This window comes from Pelophylax lessonae (genome assembly GCF_965119305.1).
Source record: "Pelophylax lessonae genome assembly, contig: HAP1_SCAFFOLD_341, whole genome shotgun sequence".
NCBI lineage: Eukaryota > Metazoa > Chordata > Amphibia > Anura > Ranidae > Pelophylax > Pelophylax lessonae.
In genome coordinates this window covers 21913-46091 of record NW_028120003.1, presented here as the reverse complement: position 1 = coordinate 46091, position 24179 = coordinate 21913, and the positions used below count along the sequence as shown (strand labels likewise).

General features: G+C 47.2%; 2 protein-coding genes across 2 annotated transcripts in view; both read left to right on the top strand.

Annotated features, from left to right (window-relative positions):
• LOC309543755 (uncharacterized protein) overlaps window positions 1-21625 on the top strand; it is a 38045-nt gene extending 16420 nt beyond the window's left edge. Inside the window, 3 exon segments of the mRNA XM_082276195.1 lie at window positions 19472-20321; window positions 21137-21479; window positions 21482-21625. Of these exon segments, the coding sequence (XP_082132321.1) occupies window positions 19472-20321; window positions 21137-21479; window positions 21482-21513 (1225 nt within the window). The 3' untranslated portion in view covers window positions 21514-21625.
• Window positions 14878-19217, top strand: LOC309543758 (uncharacterized protein; the record flags this gene model as incomplete). Its single annotated transcript, XM_082276198.1, has 8 exons — window positions 14878-14950; window positions 16182-16313; window positions 16396-16519; window positions 16636-16733; window positions 16776-16982; window positions 17101-17242; window positions 18603-18841; window positions 19209-19217. Exons 3-8 carry the CDS (start codon window positions 16435-16437, stop codon window positions 19215-19217), a joined length of 780 nt encoding a protein of 259 aa, XP_082132324.1. The 5' UTR covers window positions 14878-14950; window positions 16182-16313; window positions 16396-16434.
• Window positions 21626-24179: the final 2554 nt, after the last annotated feature.

Sequence of the window (24179 nt, the reverse complement as noted above, 5' to 3'; positions counted from 1 at the left end):
CTCTGTGCGGGCAGAGTGGAGCGGTCACTCTATGTGCGGGCAGAGTGGAGCGGCCACTCTATGTGCAGGCAGAGTGGAGCGGTCACTCTATGTGCGGGCAGAGTGGTGCGGCCACTCTATGTGCAGGCAGAGTGGAGCGGTCACTCTATGTGCGGGCAGAGTGGAGCGGTCACTCTCTGTGCGAGCAGAGTGGAGTGGTCACTCTCTGTGTGGGCAGAGTGGAGCGGTCACTCTATGTGCGGGCAGAGTGGAGTGGTCACTCTCTGTGTGGGCAGAGTGGAGCGGTCACTCTATGTGCGGGCAGAGTGGAGCGGTCACTCTATGTGCGGGCAGAGTGGAGTGGTCACTCTCTGTGCGGGCAGAGGGGAGCGGTCACTCTCTGTGCGGGCAGAGTGGAGCGGCCACTCTATGTGCAGGCAGAGTGGAGCGGTCACTCTATGTGCGGGCAGAGTGGAGCGGTCACTCTCTGTGCAGGCAGAGTGGAGCGGTCACTCTCTGTGGGGGCAGAGTGGAGCGGCCACTCTATGTGCAGGCAGAGTGGAGCGGTCACTCTCTGTGTGGGCAGAGTGGAGCGGTCACTCTCTGTGGGGGCTTCTCTCAGCAGCGGCAATCTCTCAGAGACTGTTCCACATTAATGCCACCAGAGAGACTGAGGCAGAGAGTCTGCGCCTTCCCCACTCCTATTACATAGATCAAAAAGACTGCAGTAAGATGAAGGCAAAAGTCTGTGCTGTCACTGCCGCCACACTAAGCGCTACTTGTGGAGTCTGGACCTTCTCTGATGAGTGAGCACCACACCACTGGGCAAGCCAAGCGAGCAGAGTAGCCGAGAGTTACAGTAAGTGCAGCAGGCTAAACACGCAAGTCCTGCTGTCTCCCTGGGCATGACCACCAGATTCTCCAGGCTGCAGGCTCCTCCTGTGTCAATTGCAGGTAGTGAGAAAAGCACATGCCGGTGCACCGGCCCCCAGAGCCAGATAAGGGCATTGTGGGTCTGGTGCTGCAGTGGAGCAGGTTTAGGAGTGGCAGAGATATGATATACAGTAAGTAACGTCATATCCCAGCTCTCCTCTTACTGACCACCCTCCTCTGTTTCCAAGAGCCTGTGCTGGCTTGTGCCCAGACTTGGTCGCAGCCACACAGGTGTAATGCTAGGGAAGCCTGGCATTTGATTTACCAAGCTTCCGTAGGAGCCGTGCATTGGGGTGTGCTCTGTGAAGAAAGTTTCCCAGCCATCAGAATACAGTGAACACTGCTGGCAGCTATAACAGCCAGCAGTGATCGACAAAAAATAAAGACAAGCTGGTTGTACTGAAGTCAATTGATCGAATTCTGTACAACCAGTCTGCACATAGATTGAAATTCTGCCGGTTCAGCAGAAATGTAAATCTGTCTATGGTGGCCTAAGTCCACTAGTCTCTGGGTTTATTAACCACTTAAGCCCCGGAAGATTTTACCCCCTTCCTGACCAGGGCCTATTTTGCGATTCGGCACTGCATGACTTTAGCGGACAATTGCGCGGACGTGCGACGCTGTACCTAAACTAATTTGACGTCCTTTTTTTCCCACAAACAGAGCTTTCTTTTGGTGGTATTTGATCACCTGTGCGATTTTTTGATCATGCGCTATAAACAAAAACAGAGCGACAATTTTGCAAAAATAACAATATTTTTCACATTTCTTATATAAAATTCCCCAAAAACAAATGTAAAAATCTAAATTTTTTAACATTTTAGGCCAATTTGTTTTCTGCTACATGTGCTTGGTAAGAAAATCACAATAAGCGTATTTTAATTGGTTTGCGCAAAAGTTATTGCGTTTACTAACTAAGGGAAAGTCTTTTGTCATTTTTATTGGTTTTTTTTAACGAGTAATGGCGGCGATCTGCGATTTTTTTTGCGGGACTGCGACATTGCGGCGGACAGATCGGACCCTTGACTGACATTTTTGACACTTTTGGGGGTACCAGTGACATTACTACAGTAATCAGTGCTATACATATGCACTGTTACTGTAAAAATGACACTGGCAGTGAAGGGGTTAACTTTATTTGAGAGGGAGGGGTTAAGTGTGTCCCTAGGGGCGTGATTCTAACTGTGATTGGATGTGGCTAGTGATGTAACAGCAGAGAGCTACGGTCCTACATAGCAGGACCGAATGATCTGTGCTGTTACACAGGGAAGAATGACAGGCGGCTTTGTTTACATTAGCCGCCTGCCTTTCTCCCTCTGTAACCGACGATCGCGAGTGACCGGCAGACATCGGGTCCACCGGTCACTCGCGTGGGGGGGTCCGTGAGCGGGAGCGCGCCTCCAGCGGTGCGCTCGCTCCCTAGAGCCTCACAGGCTAGCGACGTAGTACTACGTCACTTTGCCTGTGAGGGGCTGACTGCCGATGTAAATCGTCCTTAGGCGGTCGGCAAGTGGTTAAAACCCTCAAATCTTCTAAAAGGGGGGCTCCACCTAGGTGCAGAAATTCACTTTGAACTCCACCTTATTTTCATAACTCTCTTTAGGTAATAGAAGTGCAAACAATGAGGTGGGAGCACATCTAATACCTACAAAGAGTAATGAAAATAAGGTGGAGTTCAAAGTGAACTGTGCCATCACCTGGCATTGAGGAAGTTAAAGAGGAAGTAAACCCTCCTCGGGAAGTTGTACCTATAGGTGATCCTATGATAAGACTTACCTATAGGTACTGCAAATATATCCTAAACATGTACCGTTTAGGAGATATTTACCTTACATGCAGCCAGTGACGTCACTGGCGCATGCGCTCTGAAGGAACGGCCGCTGGTGCCGTTCCTTCAGAGCCCCGTGCCGCGAACCCGGAAGAAGGGTGACAGAACATGTCACCCATGGGAGAGGTGAGCGGTCGGCGCTTCGGGGCTTTTCTAAGGTAAGTATTTCATAATGAGCTAGTATGCGATGCATACTAGCTCATTATGTGTTTGTCTTTCAGGTGTACTTTAACCACTTGCCGACCGCTGCCCGACTAGTATATAGTCGGGCGGCGGTCAGCCTCTCCCAGGCAAAGTGACGTACCGGTACGTCACTAGCCTGGGAGCGAATAGGGGACAAACGTGCGCCGCCGGAGGCGTGCTCCTGCCCCCGCTCGTAGCCGAAGAAGCCGACGCGTTTCCGCCGGTCACTCGCGATCGTTGGGTAGAGAGGGAGAAAGGCAGGCGGCTGATGTAAACACAGCCACCTGTCATTCTCCCCTGTGTAAAAGCACAGATCGCTCGGTCCTGCTATGTAGGACCGTTGATCTGTGCTGTTACACACACAGCCACATCCAATCACAGTTATAAACACGCCCCTAGGGACACACTTAACCCCTCCCTCTCCAATAAAGTTAACCCCTTCCCTCCCAGTGTCATTTTTACAGTAACAGTGCATATGTATAGCACTGATTACTGTAGTAATGTCACTGGTACCCCCAAAAGTGTCAAAAATGTCAGTCAAGGGTTCGATCTGTCCGCCGCAATGTCGCAGTACCGCAAAAAAAATCGCAGATCGCCGCCATTACTCGTTAAAAAAAAAACAACAAAAATGACAAAAATCTTTCCCTTTGTTAGTAAACGCAATAACTTTTGCGCAAACCAATCAAAATACTCTTATTGTGTTTTTTTTTAACAAACATAGGTAGCAGAAAACAAATTGGCCAAAAATTTTTAAAAAATTAGATTTTTACATTATTTTTGGGGGGAATTTCATATAAAAAAATGTGAAAAATATTTATTTTTGCAAAATTGGCGCTCTTTTTTTGTTTATAGCGCATGATCAAAAAATCGCACAGGTGATCAAATACCACCAAAAGAAAGCTCTGTTTGTGGGAAAAAAAGGACGTCAAATTCATTTGGGTACAGCGTCGCACGACCGCGCAATTATCTGTTAAAGTCACGCAGTGCCGAATCGCAAAATACCCTCTGGTCAGGAAGGGGGTAAAATCTTCCAGGGCTTAAGTGGTTAAAAAAATAAAAATAAATCTGAGGTTTACAACCTCTTTAAAACAGGCAGGAAGGAAATGTGATAACAACTCCTCACTGCCTGTCAAATGCCTCTGAAAAGTGACCTGAGCATGGCCTGAGCATGGATCACTTTTCAGTGGAGTGGCAGTGCCTGCTGTAAGTGAATACAAGCCTTTGGGCTCACACAGTGTGCTGCGGTTTGGCTGCAGTGCAGGTGCACTGGCACTTTTCCTTCGCCGCAGTCCCTTAGACTTCTTGTAGGTTGTCCGTTTTGCCTGCATTTTCTGGAAGTGCACCAAAGATGCAGCATACAGGACTTTTTGTGCACTTTCAGAACATGCAGTAAAAATGTGCAACCTAATAGAGGTCTATGGGGCTAGGGGCAACATGCAGGAAGACTGCCAGCTGCAGAGAGGGGGAGGGGGAGGAATAGCTGGAAGGAGGGAAGAGAGGCTCTGGCTGCCGAGTAGACTGCTCAGTTTAAACTTTCCCGCCCAAAGAGAGAGCAGATCCACTACCAACCATTGGTGTGGAGGAGGGAGGGGCTGGGTAATTCACTCTGTAACACAGACTGTCAGCCCCTTGACAGTACACATCGCTGGCTGCCTGCCTCCTAGTGCTGGATGGAGGGATAAGAGTTCACGCCTGTACAGCCTCACTCGGCCAGCTCCGGAATTGCACATGCGCAGTTCTGAGCTGGCGACACATCGGCCTTTGTACAGGAGATCAGCGCTGCCCAGGGGGAAGATGCCTCCCTGCCCCCCGGCCCAGTCCGCCCCTGGTTCTAAGTCATTTTATAGCATAACAAATATGCTGATTTGTACATGGATGTGAAAAATGCCCCAGACAGCAAGAGGTTAAATAAATGAGAAATATATATGGACGTTTTACAATGTAAATAAAATGCAGATTTGTAATTGTTGGTATTTTTATAACAATATCAGTGCAGTTCCAATTCTCTCCAACAACAAGAAATGGAACAATCACATGTCAAATATTATCTCTAATAGAAACTGAAGGTTTGTCGAGAAACACTGCCACCGTGTGGCAAATGTTGTAACTGCAGCTCGTCTGTATTGCTGGGAAACACTGCCACCTTGTGGTCAATTATGTAACTGCAGCCACCTATATTGCTGGGAAACACTGCCATTGTATGGTCAATATTGTAACTGCAGCCGCCTATATTGTTGAGAAACACTGCCACCATGTGGTCAATTCTATAACTGCAGCTAGTCTGTATTGCTGGAAAACACTGCCAATTGTGTAACTGCAGCCACCTACATTGCTGGGAAACACTGCCACCATGTGGCCAATTTTATAACTGCAGCTCGGCTGTATTTGCTGGGAAACACTGCTACCGTGTGGTCAAATTTGTAACTGCAGCCACCTATATTGCTGGGAAACATTACCACCATGTGGCCAATATTATAAATGCAGCTCGGCTGTATTGCTGGGAAACACTGCCACCGCGTGGTCAATTTTATAACTGCAGCCACCTATATTGCAGGGAAACCCTGCCTCCGTGTGGTCAATTTTGTAACTGCAGCTCGGCTGTATTTGCTGGAAAACACTGCCACTGTGTGGTCTATTTTGTAACTGCAGCCGCCTATATTGCTGGGAAACACTGCCACCGTGTGGCCAATATTATAAATGCAGCTCGGCTGTATTGCTGGGAAACACTGCCACCGTGTGGCCAATTTTGTAACTGCAGCTCGGCTGTATTGCCGGGAAACACTGCCACCGTGTGGCCAAAATTATAAATGCAGCTCGGCTGTATTGCTGGGAAACACTGCCACCGTGTGGTCAATTTTGTAACTGCAGCTCAGCTGTATTGCTGGGAAACACTGCCACCGTGTGGCCAATTTTGTAACTGCAGCCGCCTACATTGCTGGGAAACACTGCCACCGTGTGGCCAATTTTGTAACTGCAGCCGCCTACATTGCTGGGAAACACTGCCACCGTGTGGCCAATTTTATAACTGCAGCTCGGCTGTATTTGCTGGAAAACACTGCCACTGTGTGGTCTATTTTGTAACTACAGCCGCCTATATTGCTGGGAAACACTGCCACCGTGTGGCCAATATTATAAATGCAGCTCGGCTGTATTGCTGGGAAACACTGCCACCGTATGGCCAATTTTGTAACTGCATCCGCCTATATTGTTGGAAAACACTGCCACTGTGTGGCCAATTTTGTAACTGCAGCTCGGCTGTATTGCTGGGAAACACTGCCACCGTGTGGCCAATTTTGTAACTGCAGCTCGGCTGTATTGCTGGGAAACCCTGCCACCGTGTGGCCAATTTTGTAACTGCAGCCGCCTACATTGCTGGGAAACACTGCCCACCGTGTGGCCAATTTTATAACTGCAGCTCGGCTGTATTGCCGGGAAACACTGGAAACACTGCCACCGTGTGGCCAATTTTATAACTGCAGCTCGGCTGTATTGCCGGGAAACACTGGAAACACTGCCACCGTGTGGCCAATTTTGTAACTGCAGCTCGGCTGTATTGCTGGGAAAAACTGCCACCGTGTGGTCAATTTTGTAACTGCAGCCGCCTACATTGCTGGGAAACATTTGCACCATGTGGCCAAATTTATAACTGCAGCTCGGCTGTATTTGTTGGGAAACACTACCACCGTGTGGCCAATATTATAAATGCAGCTCGGCTGTATTGCTGGGAAACACTGCAACCCTGTGATCAATTTTATAACTGCAGTTCAGCTGTATTGCTGGGAAACACTGCCACCGTGTGGTCAATTTTATAACTGCAGCCACTTATATTGCAGGGAAACCCTGCCTCCATGTGGCCAATTTTGTAACTGCAGCTCGGCTGTATTGCTGGGAAACACTGCCACCGTGTGGCCAATTTTGTAACTGCAGATCGGCTGTATTGCCGGGAAACACTGCCACCGTGTGGCCAAAATTATAAATGCAGCTCGGCTGTATTGCTGGGAAACACTGCCACCGTGTGGTCAATTTTGTAACTGCAGCTCAGCTGTATTGCTGGGAAACACTGCCACCGTGTGGCCAATTTTGTAACTGCAGCCGCCTACATTGCTGGGAAACACTGCCACCGTGTGGCCAATTTTATAACTGCAGCTCGGCTGTATTTGCTGGAAAACACTGCCACTGTGTGGTCTATTTTGTAACTACAGCCGCCTATATTGCTGGGAAACACTGCCACCGTGTGGCCAATATTATAAATGCAGCTCGGCTGTATTGCTGGGAAACACTGCCACTGTGTGGCCAATTTTGTAACTGCAGCTCGGCTGTATTGCTGGGAAACACTGCCACCGTGTGGCCAATTTTGTAACTGCAGCTCGGCTGTATTGCTGGGAAACCCTGCCACCGTGTGGCCAATTTTGTAACTGCAGCCGCCTACATTGCTGGGAAACACTGCCACCGTGTGGCCAATTTTGTAACTGCAGCTCGGCTGTATTGCTGGGAAACACTGCCACCGTGTGGTCAATTTTGTAACTGCAGCCGCCTACATTGCTGGGAAACATTTGCACCATGTGGCCAAATTTATAACTGCAGCTCGGCTGTATTGCTGGGAAACACTGCCACCGTGTGGTGAATTTTATAACTGCAGCTCGGCTGTATTGCTGGGAAACACTGCCACCCTGTGGCCAATTTTGTAACTGCAGCTCGGCTGTATTGCTGGGAAACACTGCCATCGTGTGGTCAATATTATAACTGCAGCCACCTATATAGCAGGGAAACCCTGCCTCCGTGTGGCCAATTTTGTTACTGCAGCTCGGCTGTATTGCTGGGAAACACTGCCATCGTGTGGTCAATATTATAACTGCAGCCACCTATATTGCTGGAAAACACTGCCACCGTGTGGCCAATTTTGTAACTGCAGCCACTTACATTGCTGGGAAACATTGTCACCATGTGGCCAATTTTATAACTGCAGCTTGGTTGTATTTGCTGGGAAACACTGCCACCGTGTGATCAATTTTATAACTGCAGTTCAGCTGTATTGCTGGGAAACACTGCCACCGTGTGGTCAATTTTATAACTGCAGCCACCTATATTGCAGGGAAACCCTGCCTCCGTGTGGCCAATTTTGTAACTGCAGCTCGGCTGTATTGCTGGGAAACACTGCCACCGTGTGGTGAATTTTATAACTGCAGCTCGGCTGTATTGCTGGGAAACACTGCCACCCTGTGGCCAATTTTGTAACTGCAGCTCGGCTGTATTGCTGGGAAACGCTGCCACCGTGTGGTGAATTTTATAACTGCAGCTCGGCTGTATTGCTGGGAAACACTGCCATCGTGTGGTCAATATTATAACTGCAGCCACCTATATTGCAGGGAAACCCTGCCTCCGTGTGGCCAATTTTGTTACTGCAGCTCGGCTGTATTGCTGGGAAACACTGCCACCGTGTGGCCAATTTTATAACTGCAGCTCGGCTGTATTTTATGGTAAACACTGCCACCGTGTGGTCAATTTTATAACTGCACCTCGGCTGTATTTGCTGGGAAACACTGCCACCGTGTGGTCTATTTTGTAACTGCAGCCGCCTATATTGCTGGGAAACACTGCCACCGTGTGGCCAGTATTATAACTTCAGTTCGGCTGTATTGGCGGGAAACACTGCCACCATGTGGCCAATATTATAAATGCAGCTCGGCTGTATTGCTGGGAAACACTGCCACCGTGTGGCCAATTTTGTAACTGCAGCTCGGCTGTATTGCCGGGAAACAATGCCACCGTGTGGCCAATTTTGTAACTGCAGCTCGGTTGTATTGCTGGGAAGCACTGCCACCATGTGGCCAATTTTGTAACTGCAGCTCGGCTGCATTGCTGGGAAACACTGCCACCGTGTGGTCAATATTATAAATGCAGCTCGGCTGTATTGCCGGGAAACACTGCCACTATGTGGTCAATTTTATAACTGCAGCTCAGCTGTATTGCTGGGAAACACTGCTACCGTGTGGTCAATTGTATAACTGCAGCCGTCTATATTGCCGGTAAACACTGCCACCGTGTGGCCAATTTTGTAACTGCAGTCGCCTATATTGCTGGGAAACACTGCCACTGTGTGGCCAATTGTATAACTGCAGCGCGGTTGTATTGCTGGGAAGCACTGCCACCGTGTGGCCAATTTTGTAACTGCAGCTCGGCTGTGTTGCTGGGAAACACTGCCACTGTGTGGCCAATTTTATTACTGCAGCTTGGTTGTATTGCTGGGAAACACTGCCACCGTGTGGCTAATTTTATAACTGCAGCTCGGCTTTATTACCGGGAAACACTGCCACCGTGTGGCCAATTTTATAACTGCAGCTCGGCTTTATTGCCGGGAAACACTGCCACCGTGTGGCCAATTTTATAACTGCAGCTCGGTTGTATTGCCGGGAAACACTGCCACTGTGTGGCCAATTTTATAACTGCAGCTCAGTTGTATTGCCGGGAAACACTTCCACCGTGTGGCCAATTGTATAACTGCAGCTCGGTTGTATTGCTGGGAAGCACTGCCACCGTGTGGCTAATTTTATAACTGCAGCTCGTCTGTATTGCTGGGAAACACTGCCACTGTATGGTCAACTAAGATGAATTTTCAGGGAACACCAATAGGTGGATAGAGTAAGAGATAGTGAGACAGATTGGGGTAGGGAGTTCTATGGGATACGAGAGGCTCGGGAGAAGTCCTGGAGGTGGGAGGAGGTGACAAGGGAACTAGAAAGCAGGAGATATTGGGAAGATCGAATAGGATGATTTGGTTGGAATATTGAGACCAGGTTAGTTGTGTAGCTTGGGCGGGGTTGTGGATGACTTTGTAAGTTACTGTTAGTATTTTTAATTTAAATTTGTTGGGTGAGTGGCAGCCAATGGAGGGATTGGCAGAGAGGGGTAGCAGATGCTGAGCGGTTTGTGAGGTGGATGAGTCTGGCAGCAGCATTCATTAGGGACTGAAGGAGGGATATCATATGTAAAGGTAAGCCAATGAGGAGGAAGTTTCAGTAGTCGAGGCGAGAGATAATCAGGGAGTAGGGATGGGTAAATGGTTCGGGACGGGCATAAGTTCGGCTTGAACATCCTCCGTTTGGCCATTTGCCCAACACCAGAAATTTCTGTGTGCGTTTTTCTTTATCTTTTTTTTTTTTTCATGTTTGATAATATCAATGCAATTTTTTTTTTTTTTTTTTTTTTACAAAATATTGTTTTCAAAGGAGCAGTGATTTTATTAATGCTTAAAATGAAAAAAAAAAAAAAAAGAAAAATTCCTTTAAATATAGTGCCTGGGGGATCCCCTTAACCACTTTACCACTAGAGCATTTTGCTGTCTTATGTCTGGGCCACTTTTTGCGATTCGGCGCTGTGCGACTTTAACTGACAATTGCGCGGTCATGCGACGCCGTACCCAAACGAAATTTACATCCTTTTTTTCCCACAAACAGAGCTTTCTTTTGGTGGTGTTTGATCACCTGTGCGATTTTTACTTTTTGCGCTATAAACAAAAAAATAGCGTTTATTTTGAAAAAATAACAATATTTTTTTTACATTTTTTTATATGAAATACCCCCAAATAAGATGTAAAAACCAATTTTTAAAAAAATTTTTGGCCAATTTGTTTTCTGCTACCTATGTTTGGTAAAAAAAATCGCAATAAGCGTATTTTGATTGGTTTGCGCAAAAGTTATTGCGTTTACTAACTAAGGGAAAGATTTCTGTCATTTTTGGTGTTTTTTTTTTAACGAGTAATGGTGGCGATCTGCAATTTTTTTTGCAGGACTGCGACATTGCGGCGGACAGATTGGACCCTTGACTGACATTTTTGACACTTTTGCGGGTACCAGTGACATTACTGCTGTAATCAGTGCTATAAATATGCACTGTTACTGTAAAAATGACACTGGCAGGGAAGGGGTTAATTTTATTGGAGAGGGAGGGGTTAATGTATGCCTGGTGCTTACTGACGTGTGGGGGGGAGGTGACTGTGTGAGACAGGGACAGATCGCATGTCCAGCTATGCTGAACACTCCGATCTGTCACTCCCTGTCACTGAGGAGATCCGCCCGCTCTGTTTACACAGGCGGGCGGATCTCCAAACTGGATTCCCTGACGATCGGGGCAGAGCAGCGGCGATCGCCGCCGCTCCTCCCCTGGCCCGACTCCCGCTGTGAATGAAAACAGCGGGAGCGCGCCTCCGGCGGCGCGCGAGCGCCGCCTAGAGGGGAGGAGTCTAGCAACGTAGGTCTACGTCGCTAGACGATAACGAGCCACTGTGCCGCAGTAGCAGCACAGTGGCTAGTGTTAAAGTGGTTAAACTGGATACGCACTATACAATTTTCTTTAGATTTTTTCCAATTTCCAAACCTAAACAGTTTCAATTTGTATGCAGTCAGGCAGGCCCTTACACTACATAGTGGAAGGTAAATCTAACAAAAATAGTTGTATAGTGTGTATCCAGCCTTAGTCTGCCTGTAAAGTGGTGTATATGTACTGTGTATAGAACCTGCTGCAGCAAAACTGACAATTATAAAGAAAAAAAAATTACATTTAAATTGATTTTAATCAATTGTCGGCAATATAAATAAATAAAAATAACAGTGTGGGGGTTCCCCCCGGTCCATACCAGGCCCTTTAAAATCCCCACAATCATTCTCGGTGACTTCAACATCCCTGTTACTACAAACACTTCTGCTACTTCTAAATGTTTTAGTCTAACCTCCTCATTTGGCCTGAAGCAATGGATACACAATGGATAGAGGCTTCTACTCACTCTGGTGGAAACACCCTCAGCCTTGTATTCTCCCACCTATGCACTCCATGCAACCTCTCCAACAATCCTCTCCCTCCCTCTAAACACCACTAGGGATGGGCGAGCAGTTTGGACGGAGCATAACTTCAGCCCGAAATGGACCCTTCAGGAGTTTGCCAAACACCCGAATTTTCTGTGTGCTCTGCGTTTCTTCTATTTATTTTACTATTTACATCCCGACGAGTGCACGGTCAATAGGTTGTTAAGAAGTGAGGCCGGGAACCCGCAAGAGTGTCCTTACCAACAAATGAGTCATCAGCTGTCAGCAGGCTTCCCCGCAGACAGCTGAAAGTAAAAAAATAAATAATTGTTGGCAAGGAAGATAAAAAATGGGGAAAAAAAATGCGTGGGGTCCCCACCGTCTATACCAGGCCCCATCCATACCAGGCCCAAAAAAAGCTGCATGCTTGGATAAGGGTCTGGTATAGATTTTTAGGGGAAACCCCACACCATTTTTTTTTAAATGGCGTATCTTCCCCCCCAAAATCCATACCGGACCCTTATCCAAGCACGCAGCCTGGCAGGCCAGGACAGGGGTGAGGACAAGCAAGTGCCCCCCAAACCACACCAGGCCACATGCCCTCAACATGGGGGGGTGCTTTGGGTTAAGGGGGTCTTCAGGTCTTCAGGGGGCTAATCGGAATCTGGAGGCCCCCTTGAAAAAGGGGGCCCCCAGATCCTGGCCCTCATTTACCAAAAAAAGTGTTAAAAATAAAGACATGAGACACTTTTTGATAGTTCCTTTATTAAAAAAAATAAAAATAAAAAAACAATGTCCCCTGATGTAGATCCATCGTCAATCACAACGACTGCTGCACCGCCGAGCCAAAATAAGAAAAAAAAACCTCCGCCCACGAGGAAGGCTGACTGTCGAATGCCTGCTCCGCTAGGTGACAGTTTTTAAATAGGTAATGGACATAGCCACCTGGTGATGTCACCTGGTGGCCCTGCCCCTTATGATGTCACCGATCCAACTGGCATTAGTCAGTTACATCACAAGGGGGCAGGCCACCAGATGATGTCACCAGGTGGCCCTGCTGCTAACCTTTTTAAGAACTGTTAGACTGTAATTCCTTGAGAGTGGAGTGTTTTATTTTTTGGGGTCCAGAGGTGCAGTGGGTGTCATGATTGATGATGGATCTACATTGGAGGACATTGTTGTTTTGATTTTTCTATAGAAGGAATTGTGAAAAACGTGCTCATAGCCTCATTTATTCTTACAATGTACCCCAAACTCATTCACACAGGGGGCGGGATCTGGGGGCCCCCTTGTTAAAGGGGGCTTCATGATTCTGATAAGCCCCCTGCCTGCAGGCCCCCGCAACCACAGGCCAAGGTTTTGGGGAAGAGGACCTTGTCCCCATCAACATAGGAACATGTTGAGGGCATGTGGTCTGGTATGATTCAGGGGGGCACTCGTCCATCCCCCTCTTTCCTTGCCTGCCAGGCTGCATGCTCGGATAAGGGTGAGGTATAGATTTTCGGGGTACCTCATGTCATTTGTTTTTTAAATTTTGGCATTGAGTTCCCCTTAAAATTCATGCCAGACCCAAAGGGCCTGGTATGGATTTTGGGGGACTACACGCCAATTTCTCCCCGATTTTCTTCTTACCGGCAATTCTTTTTTTTACATTCCGCTGTCATCTGAGAAGCCAACTGACAGCTCATGACTTATTCGTTGTTAAGGACGCAGCAGCCGACTTCCCGCTTTCCCTTCTTAACAACCTATTGACTTTGCGCTCGGTGGGATGTAAATAGTAAACAAAATGAAAACACAGAGCGCACAGAAAATTCGGGTGATTGGTGAAGTTCTCCTCAGCCCAAACCGCTCGCCCCTCCCTAGTGGTGTTTAGAGGGAGGGAGAGGATTGTTGGAGAGGTTGCATGGAGTACATAGGTGGGAGAATACAAGGCTGAGGGTGTTGTCACCAGAGTGAGTAGAAGCCTCTATCCATTGTGTACCCATTTCTTCAGGCCAAATGAGGAGGTTAGACTAAAACATTTAGAAGTAACAAAAATGTTCATGTTAACAGGGATGTTGACGTCTCTGAGAATGATTGTGGGGATTTCAGAAGAGAGAAAGTAGGGCAGCCAGGCAGAGAAGTCATCAAGGAAAGTAATACCGGTCCAGCGGGGCGATAGATCACAGCAATTCTAGAGGAGATTGGAGAAAATAGACGTATACAGTGAGCTTCAAATGATGAGAGGGAGGAGAGTGGAGAACCTGGAAGGTGCTCTGTGAGGATAGGAGGATTCCCACTCCATATCCCTTGTGTTCCACAGGTCTAGATTTACACCTACTTCATTCATCTTATGGTGTTTATTAATACATTACCTAAACTGAACCATGTGCAAATTCATATACAACATAAAGTGCTTTGTGCTCATGCTGCTGTTCCCTGAAGATCTCCTGCTTCCACTTTACACCTACTTCATTATCTTATACTATTTTCTATAAAGTAATAACCTGTGCAAATTCATTTAATCATACAATATTTTTTGCTCAATATAGTGTTCTCTGCAAGTCCACGGCTTCCACTTTGTATCTACTTCAATGAAGTTCTGTTGCTCCAAAAAAGTCCACAAATGAATGAAAAGTTGATAAGGTGTGAAAGTTCTCCGTGCTCCAAACTGTGCCAGCTGTAGTGTAGCCACGCCTTCTTCCACCTCTTACACACATGATGGTGAGGGTGCCCCCCTTAGTAGTGCTTCCCCACTCACCAGAGCAATATGACTCCCAGCTTTTCAGCTACCAGAGTCACAAACATCCTTCACACTCTCCTCACCTCCGATGGCAAAGGAACTGGATCCTCCTCGCTCACTCCTGCAAGTCTGCTGCGCTTTCTGTCAGTCTCCCTCCTAGACTCGGCTTCCTCCTCCGACCGCTGTTCCAGCAGGAGCTCCGCCTCTTCATACACACTCAGGGAGGAGAGAAAGGGGAAGGATATACAGTACATACACACATAGCACAAGGCCGTGTTCACACTACCAGACGGTTCTTAGGGCTGCAGTTCCTCTGAGCTCCACAAGGTGGTGATCTCACTTCTACCAAGACAGGAAGTCTCTATGGAATACAGACAGGAAGTCTCTATGGAATACAGACAGGAAGTCTCTATGGACTACAGACAGGAAGTGATGTCAGATTCTGATAGGACGTTCCATTTGGTAGGACGGAAAGAGGAGACAATGCAGGAATTGGCGGCAGAGGAAGTAATAAACATAGATTAACCCCTTAAGGGAAATCAGTTGATGAATAATATATCTTGCTATATAAAGCTGACCATACATGGTTCAGTTTTATAGTTCAGCCAGCGGGATGAGTGAAAAAAAAAACTGAAGCGATTCCCCCATCCACACATTGGAGGGGGATGGGGTAATCCTCCCCACTGCACTATTGTATTCTGACAATGGGGGGCGCTCCTCCACTGTCAGAATACACAGATCAGTGATGAAGCTATTGGCTGCAGCTTCTGATTGAGTGACATTTCTCCGGCAGTGACCACACATGGATGGAAATGTGACCGATCCCTGCTGAACCAGCTGAATTTCCATGTATCTATGGTCACCTCCCCTCCCCCTAATCTCCTTCATTAAGTAAGTCATGCTGAGATAATCTCCCATTGGCTGAGCAATATTCTCATTTGTCTCTGAGCTCCTTCTTGCTATTCCTCGTCCTGCCTGTTGTTTCCTTTGATTGATTTTCTGTGTAGTGACCCCGGCTTCATCTCTTGGATGCGCTCGTCTGTTGCTTGTCCTGACCTTTATCCTGATTCCTGGATCTCCTCCTCATCTCTCCTCCATATCCTCTTACACAGCTTTTCTCCACACCTGCAGTGACCCTGGGGGGTGGAAAGTTGGCACCAGCATGCAGCAAAATCCATCCCCACCATTAGTAGCTCTGGATGAAATTGTCTGCTATTTACACTCCGTTGCTCCGCACGTCACCTGATCACATGACAGCTTACTTTCACAGAATCCTGACAGATTTCTGTATGGTAAAGGTCAAAGTTCACTCTTCATTTTAGGAGAAGTGGGAGGCACCCGGGAACAATGATTTGGTTAGCACAGGATCCTCATATAGAGGACCCCTCAAATCTCCCCATCTAAATGTCCCTCCATCCAGAGTCTATATGTCCTATGACATCACACTGACCTCACAGCTCCTCCCCCCCAATGTCCCTCCATCTGGCTTTTTTTTTCTCATGCTCTTAGGATGTGGGCGGATCCTTGGCATCCTCACTAGCAAAGTGGGACTGTTGGTCCTGCGTTGTATGTAATGATGTCAGAATGCCTGCAACAAGCTTTTACTCTGCGTAGTGTGGGGGTCCTGTGTGGGTAAATTATACCTCAGTCTGAGGTGGGGCTTTAATGAAATGGAAACCTGAATGGTGAGGTGAGGAGGATTCTGGGAATTTAATTTGATTTTACTATTTGTGTTCAGATCTAGAGTTTTCCTCCTGTGAAGTCTGGAGATCACATGACCATCACATTGCCTCCACCTCCCTCCCTGATAGAATAGAGAAATACAAAGAAGATTCTAGAAGTCACCAGAGAGATCATAGAGGAGAGGTGAGTGGTGCTGGGAATTCTGGGACATTATCCAGTAACAGACAAGGGATGTGTCTGGATGGTGACTGTATCATTGTGTGTGTCAGGTTCCTATAAGGTGTCAGGATGTCACTGTCTATTTCTCCATGGAGGAGTGGGAGTATTTAGAAGGACACAAGGATCTCTACAAGGACGTCATGATGGAGAATCAGCCGCCCCTCCCATCACCGGGTAAGAGGAGACTTTATTGTAAAGGAGAGAGCAGTACGGAGGGTCCACCTAGATCCCCCATCATCTGATAAACACATAGAAACAATGTATTCAGTCAGTGTGTGTGTTTCCTACAGATGGATCCAGTAATGGGAACCCACCAGAGAGATGTCCCCGTCCTCTGTATTCCCGGGATCCCACACAGGAAGGTCACACCATCCCTCACCATCATCAGGTAGATGAGGAACAATCACTGTCATTTTTATTATATATTCAGAGTAGAAACCTCGGGGATGATAATATTGATATTAAAGAAGAGTATAAAGAGGAGGATGAGGAGTATGGAGTGATGGAGGAGTTTTCAGAAGGACACAAGGATATGATGGAGCCACCTAATACCAGGAACCCACCAGAGAGATGTCCCCGTCCTCTGTATTCCCGGGATTTCACACAGGAAGATCACACCATCCCCCATTGTTACAAGGTTGGTGGGACGGAGCATCTAGAACATGGACTCATTGAAGTGATTTTTTTAAAAGTTATATCACAATATTGAAGCTTATGTTTTACAGATGACCTCTTCTATTGTTTTCTTGGTTTAGAGTGGAGATCCAATCAATATAGAATTTGAGGTTAAAGCAGAAGAAGAAGAGACGTATGTGAGGGATGATCAGCAGTCTATGGAGGAGGATGGAATAACGGGGACATTTATAGAGGAGGACACTCCTACAGAGATCAGCACAGGTGGGTCATTAACACTAAATACATTCCTCCACCCATACTGCTCACTGATTGGCCAAGAGTAGGGCGGGGACTGGGTGATATCAGCCTGTAATCCCCTGGTCACTTTCCTGAGCTGTGTTCCCCGTCCTGTATTCCTGTATTTCTCTCGGATAATCTTCCTTCTCTGTGCTGCAGACACAATTTATGTATCTAGACTGGATTTATGGAGATTCTGGGGTTCAGCTGGCAGCAAAATGTTTGTTTTCACCAGAGGAGTTACAAGACCTAGACACCTGGGGTCAGGGTCGGGACAAGGGGTGGGTAGGAGGGGAGGCTGCCCTGGTCACTGTGGTATCATGCAGGGAGGGGGGGGGGGACCACAGTGAAATTGAGGGGGGAAGGGTTCTGTGTTGCGAGGAGGAATTTAAGGAGCAGCAGGGACTAAGAATTGTTATAGGAAGGGAAATTTGGGGGGGATTTGTATTAGGGGGAGAATTTCTTATGCGGGGGGCAGGATTTGTGCTAGTAGGGATGGGCCGGGTGATCATGCAGATTAGTACCCAATGTTTGTTTTGTTTTGGGGGGGGGGTTACTCACACATAATGCTCATACATATTGGGGGGTGCAATTTGGCATGTTTGCCGTGGGATATAGGTGACCTTCTACCGGCACTGCCTGGGATATGCGCTTTATATTTCCTTCCCAAAGCCGAGGTCTAGTAAGCTCTCTGATAGAACAATTTTCCCAGGGTTACTTACTCTGCTATTCACTGGCTGTGCCTGACTTATGAGTCCTGACCCTTACACTGTATAATTTATATTGTATATTACATACTCCTTACCCCTGCACTATATACTCTATGTTGTATATTACATATTCCTGACCCCTGCACTATATACTCTGTTATACATTACATACCCCTGCACTATATACTCTATGTTGTACATTACATACCCCTGACCCCTGCACTATATACTGTATGTTGTACATTACATACCCCTGACCCCTGCACTATATACTGTATGTTGTACATTACATACTCCTGACCCCTGCACTATATACTCTTATGTTGTGCATTACATAGTCCTGACTTCTGCTCTCTGCTCTCTACCCACTGCTATATATACACATAATATGGATTCTCTTTTGTTACACTCATTTTCTACCAGCTGGACATTTTATATATCGGTAGATAGTGAGTAGGTGTCCCGCACATCAAGGCGTGAGTCTGAGACTGCCATTTACTATCATATAGCAGGTCTTGACTTGGACACCTAGTTGTAAGATCCTCAGAGACAAAGCTGTCTGATGTGGGCAGAGTCCTGGTTTAAGGGAACCGATCTGCTGATGTCTAGTAATAATCTCTGTATTTCTATTTTAGTAGATGGACGGGAGATGAGGAAACCCTCAGAGGATTGTCTCACTTTGTCTCCAGACTGTAAAGTAGAAGATGAGGACATCACACAGTATAGTCCAGGAGAAAACCTGGCTACCTCAAATGTCCATCCGGCACCACACAGTGTAGATGGACCATCGTATTCCTCTTATCCTGAGGAACCTCAGACTGTGAGGGACGGTGCCGGACCATCGTATTCCTCTTATCCTGAGGAACCTCAGACTGTGAGGGACGGTGCCGGACCATTGTATTCCTCTTATCCTGAGGAACTTCTGACTGTGAGGGACAGTGCCGGACCATCGTATTCCTCTTATCCTGAGGAACCTCAGACTGTGAGGGACGGTGCCGGACCATCGTATTCCTCTTATCCTGAGGAACCTCAGACTGTGAGGGACAGTGCCGGACCATTGTATTCCTCTTATCCTGAGGAACCTCAGACTGTGAGGGACAGTGCCGGACCATTGTATTCCTCTTATCCTGAGGAACCTCAGACTGTGAGGGACGGTGCCGGACCATCGTATTCCTCTTATCCTGAGGAACCTCAGACTGTGAGGGACAGTGCCGGACCATCGTATTCCTCTTATCCCAAAGGAACCTTAGACTGTGAGGGACAGTGCCGGACCATCGTTTTCCTCTTATCCTGAGGAACCTCAGACTGTGAGGGACGGTGCCGGACCATTGTATTCCTCTTATCCTGAGGAACCTCAGACTGTGAGGGACGGTGCCGGACCATCATATTCCTCTTATCCTGAGGAACCTCAGACTGTGAGGGACGGTGCCGGACCATCATATTCCTCTTATCCTGAGGAACCTCAGACTGTGAGGGACGGTGCCGTCCTTCCAGCAGATAAGAGGTTTCCCTGTACTGAGTGTGGGAAATGTTTCCGTTTTAAATCCTATCTTAATAGACATGAAAGATCTCACATGGTAGAGAAGCCGTATTCCTGTCCTGAGTGCGGGAAATGTTTTTCACATAAGTCCTCTCTTTACACACATCAGAGATCTCACTCGGGGGAGAAGCCGTATTCCTGTCCTGAGTGCGGGAAATCTTTTTCACAGAAGTCCTCTCTTTACACCCATCAGAGATCTCACACGGGGGAGAAGCCGTTTTGCTGTCCTGTTTGTGGGAAATGTTTTTCACAGAAGTCTCATCTTCACACACATCAGAAATCTCACATGGGGGAAAAGCCGTTTTCCTGTCCTGAGTGCGGGAAATGTTTTTCACTGAAGTCTTATCTTCAAACACATCAGAGATCTCACATGGGGGAGAAGCCGCATTCCTGTCCTGAGTGCGGGAAATGTTTTTCACATAAGTCTTATCTTTACAGACATCAGAGATCTCACACGGGGGAGAAGCCGCATTCCTGTCCTGAGTGTGGGAAATGTTTTTCGCTGAAGTCCTATCTTTACACACATCAGAGATCTCACACGGGGGAGAAGCCGCATTCCTGTCCTGCGTGCGGGAAATGTTTTTCACATAAGTCTGATCTTTACAGACATCAGAGATCTCACACGGGGGAGAAGCCGCATTCCTGTCCTGAGTGTGGGAAATGTTTTTCGCTGAAGTCCTATCTTTACACACATCAGAAATCTCACACGGGGGAGAAGCCGCATTCCTGTCCTGCGTGCGGGAAATGTTTTTCACATAAGTCTGATCTTTACAGACATCAGAGATCTCACACGGGGGAGAAGCCGCATTCCTGTCCTGAGTGTGGGAAATGTTTTTCGCTGAAGTCCTATCTTTACACACATCAGAAATCTCACACGGGGGAGAAGCCGCATTCCTGTCCTGAGTGCGGGAAATGTTTTCCACTGAAGTCTCATCTTAACACACATCAGAGATCTCACACAGGGGAGAAGTTGCATTCCTGTCCTGAGTGTGGCAAATGTTTTTCACATAAGTCCCATCTTTACATACATCAGAGATCTCACACAGGGGAGAAGCCGTATTCTTGTCCCCTACCGAGGAAGTCAAAGGAGCATTACGCTCGACGTAACGCGTATAGGGGGACGGAGCGTGCGTGGCCGACGCAGAGTCTCTCTCTGGTAACAGATCGCTGACATCGCTTATACAGCAGGCACGGCTGAGTGCCCAACAAATGTGAGTTGATCTGCCTTTCTCTAATAAAGCACACCCTTATTAGTAAGCAGAGAGCACTAGATTTCTTCATCTGTTTTTTATATGTCCCGGGATCCCTCGAGGTGCAATACAGTGTGGCTCTTTCCTGGAAGTCTGATCCATGATACATGTGATTGCTGGCCCGTTTGGGTCCTTTAGGAAGGTGAGAGGCTAATTCACCTGGTGGAGGGATTCACTAATTGGTGTTTACAACTTGTTTTCATCACTGGATTTTCTTCAATTGGATACGGGGACACTCTTCATATCACTTTATTGGAAGCACACACATTGCTATGTGCCTTATGAACTGGATTTGATTTATTGTATTTAAAGTCATCACTTTTTTATTATATTTCTGGCGCATCACATTTTGGTAGGATTCCATCTTTACATACATCAGAGATCTCACACAGGGGAGAAGCCGTATTCTTGTCCTGAGTGCGGGAAATGTTTTTCACAGAAGTTCAATCTTTACATACATCAGAGATCTCATGCGGGGGAGAAGCCACAATCCTGTCCTGAGTGCGGGAAATGTTTTTCACTGAAGTCTCATCTTCACAGACATCAGACATCTCACACAGGGGTGAAGCCGTATTCCTGTTCTGAGTGCGGAAAATGTTTTTCACAGAAGTCTACTCTTTATATACATCAGAGATCTCATACGGGGGAGAAGCCGTTTTCCTGTCCTGAGTGCGGGAAATGTTTTTCAGATAAGTCCAGTCTTTCCAGACATCAGAGAACTCACACGGGGAGAAGCCACTTTCCTGTCCTGAGTGAGGGAATTGTTCCTCACTGAAGTCCTGTCTTCTTGTACATCAGGGGTCCCACACAACCCTGGAGGCGTATTAGTGCATTGAGTGTGGGAAATTTCTTCTATATGAATGTTGGTGGACATGTGGTAAAGAAGCACACCCTGATATACACCTCAGATATACTCCATGGCTGATCTTCATCATGTAAGAAACAGTTGATAAGGAGATGAGAGATCACCAGAGACATGGATGAAGTGTTGTACCGTGTTGGATTTTCATTGGCTGAGTAAATTTTGGGGTGTAGAGTGGTAAGTAGAGCCATGAAATGAAGGAATCACCTTCAGAATGTCTTTCTTGTCTGTGTGAAGGTTACTGATAATGATATAGCGGGTTACAGAGCTACCGTGTTTCCCCGAAAATAAGCCCGGGTCTTATATTAATTTTGGCACCAAAAGACACAGTAGGGCTTATTTTCGGGGTAGGTCTTACTTTCATGTGCTGTCCCTCTCTTCCCTCTCTGCGTGCCAAGAATCCTGTGTGAACCTAGTTTAGTGTATATAAAATCCTAGGATGCGCTTTATTAGTGTTTTATATATGTCCAGTGTGTGTTTTTGTAATACAATAGTGTAAAATACCTTCCTTACTGCTCTGTGCTCAGTTACAGTAATCTCCCACTCTCTCCTGTCTTTCTTCTCTCATACCGTGGCTGTCAGACTCAGAGGGAGATATCAGCCCCTGCCCTCTGCAGTTTACACAGAAGCGCAGGATAGATTCGATTACAATAGTGTGAAATACCTTTCTCTATCGCTCATTGACAGACGTAGTCTTCTTGATTCTCAAGAGCTGGGTTATGTTGTCTCCGCAGGAGTAGGACTAGGCAGAAAGACAAAACGTTCTGGCTCCACCTTAGGGGCAGTCCCTGAGGGTATATCCTCCCTCTCTCTGCTACAGGGAATCAGTTTTTTTCTGTCTAGTCAGGAGTAAGGACCTAAGTTCCTTGCTGGGATCTTTTTGGTCCTGGCAAGATTTTTTCTTTAAAAAAAAAAAAAAAAAAAGATTTTTTTTTAGGCAGTTTTTCTCCAGTATTTTTTTCCTGTGAGATCTTCAAGCAAATACGCCTGACTGGGCGACACTAGTGGTCACCCCAGCCGGCCTACGAGCACACGCAGACCATTGCATTGCGCTTGGTCGGCCGCGACACATTCAAGTAAGTATGCGGGGCCGGGCGATGGGCTGGGTGTTGAGATCCAGTGGTCACCCCGGTTTCTGCCTACGAGCGCGTGCAGACCAGAGCTCCACGCTGGGTCGGCCGCGACGGAGTCCCAGTGGAGGGACTGACCTTGCGAGTTAAAAGTCTCGCTTGGACGCCAGGAACCAGAGAGTCGAGGCGTCCGGAGTGGTCCACAACCCCCCACCCCGGTGGAGAGGGTATTGTGAAGAGAGGGTGCCTGTCGGTTCGGTATGGTGAGTAAACGTTCCCTTTTTTCTTTCCTCGTTATGAGGCAGTATGAATTATGGGCCCCTCCATACATGGTCAGTATATATCTGACACTAAAAGTCCCCCTTGTAAATACAGTATGTGTTTGTGGGAAGTGGACTTGGTTTGAGAGCTAACACTCTACCCAGCAGACTGTAGCATTACAGCAGACATAGGAGGTATAATCCTACCTTATTTGTAGTGTATCTCCTGTAGATCAATAAATCGCCACTTAGCAGAGATGCAGGTGGATATGCTGGGAAAAACGATTTCGGCGGTCCGCCGCCATTTTGCCGTAGACCAGGTGCATGTATGTCCTCAGGTCACGCCGGCCGCCATGTTTTTGGAGTCTAATGTCTCTTGTATGGGGGCGGCCATGTTTCATGAGCCCAGCTACCTCGTGGAGAGCTGGGAACGCCGGAAGGCGTACACAGGGGGCGGAGCCACGTCCTTCTACCCGGGAAAAAGCAACAGCTCCTTCCAGTCTGTAAAAGACAGACGCTGACTGCAGTCGGTTTGAAACTTCACTGCATCGGTTGGTGAGCCTTGGGGGTCCCTCTCTCTCTCTGTGGGGATCGAGAAGCAGGTACTCTGAGGGGCGCTATTGCGCTAGGGGGAGACACATAAAAAAAAAAAAAGAGGTATTTTTTGATTTAAAAAAAAAAAAGTTTTTTTGTTTTTTCTGGCAAAGGTGTCCTGAATTAACATGGACCCTGCCACTCATGTATCTCCTCCGGATCCCCTCGAGGTGTCTGCAGGATCCTCCAGCACCCCACTGACGATTGAATCATTGTCAGCTATTATGGAAACTTTTGTGTCCCGGCTGGAAGTGGCTTGTCAGGGACAGGGCGCAAGAAAGCGACTCCCGCCTAACCCCTTATTATCTGAAACCTCGGATTCAGACTCTGAGCCTATTTCTGCAGTTGCAGGTACTTCATCTGGGATTGGTGTCTCGTGTACTGTCTCTTCAGACAGTGAGGAGGATGTTTCGGCATCAGCCATAGCCAGAGAGGAAGCGTTGGTAAACGCACTCATTGTATCTGTTCAAGAAACCTTAAGATTACAGGGTATTCCGTCGGAAATAGCTGAAACTGAAATCCCTTTTGGGACTAAAAAAGGCGAAGGTTTTTCCATTGCCCAAATGTTTTGGCAATCCAATCGAAGAAGAATGGCGTCTGCCAAAACGCACTTCTGCTATTTCTAAACGCATTAAC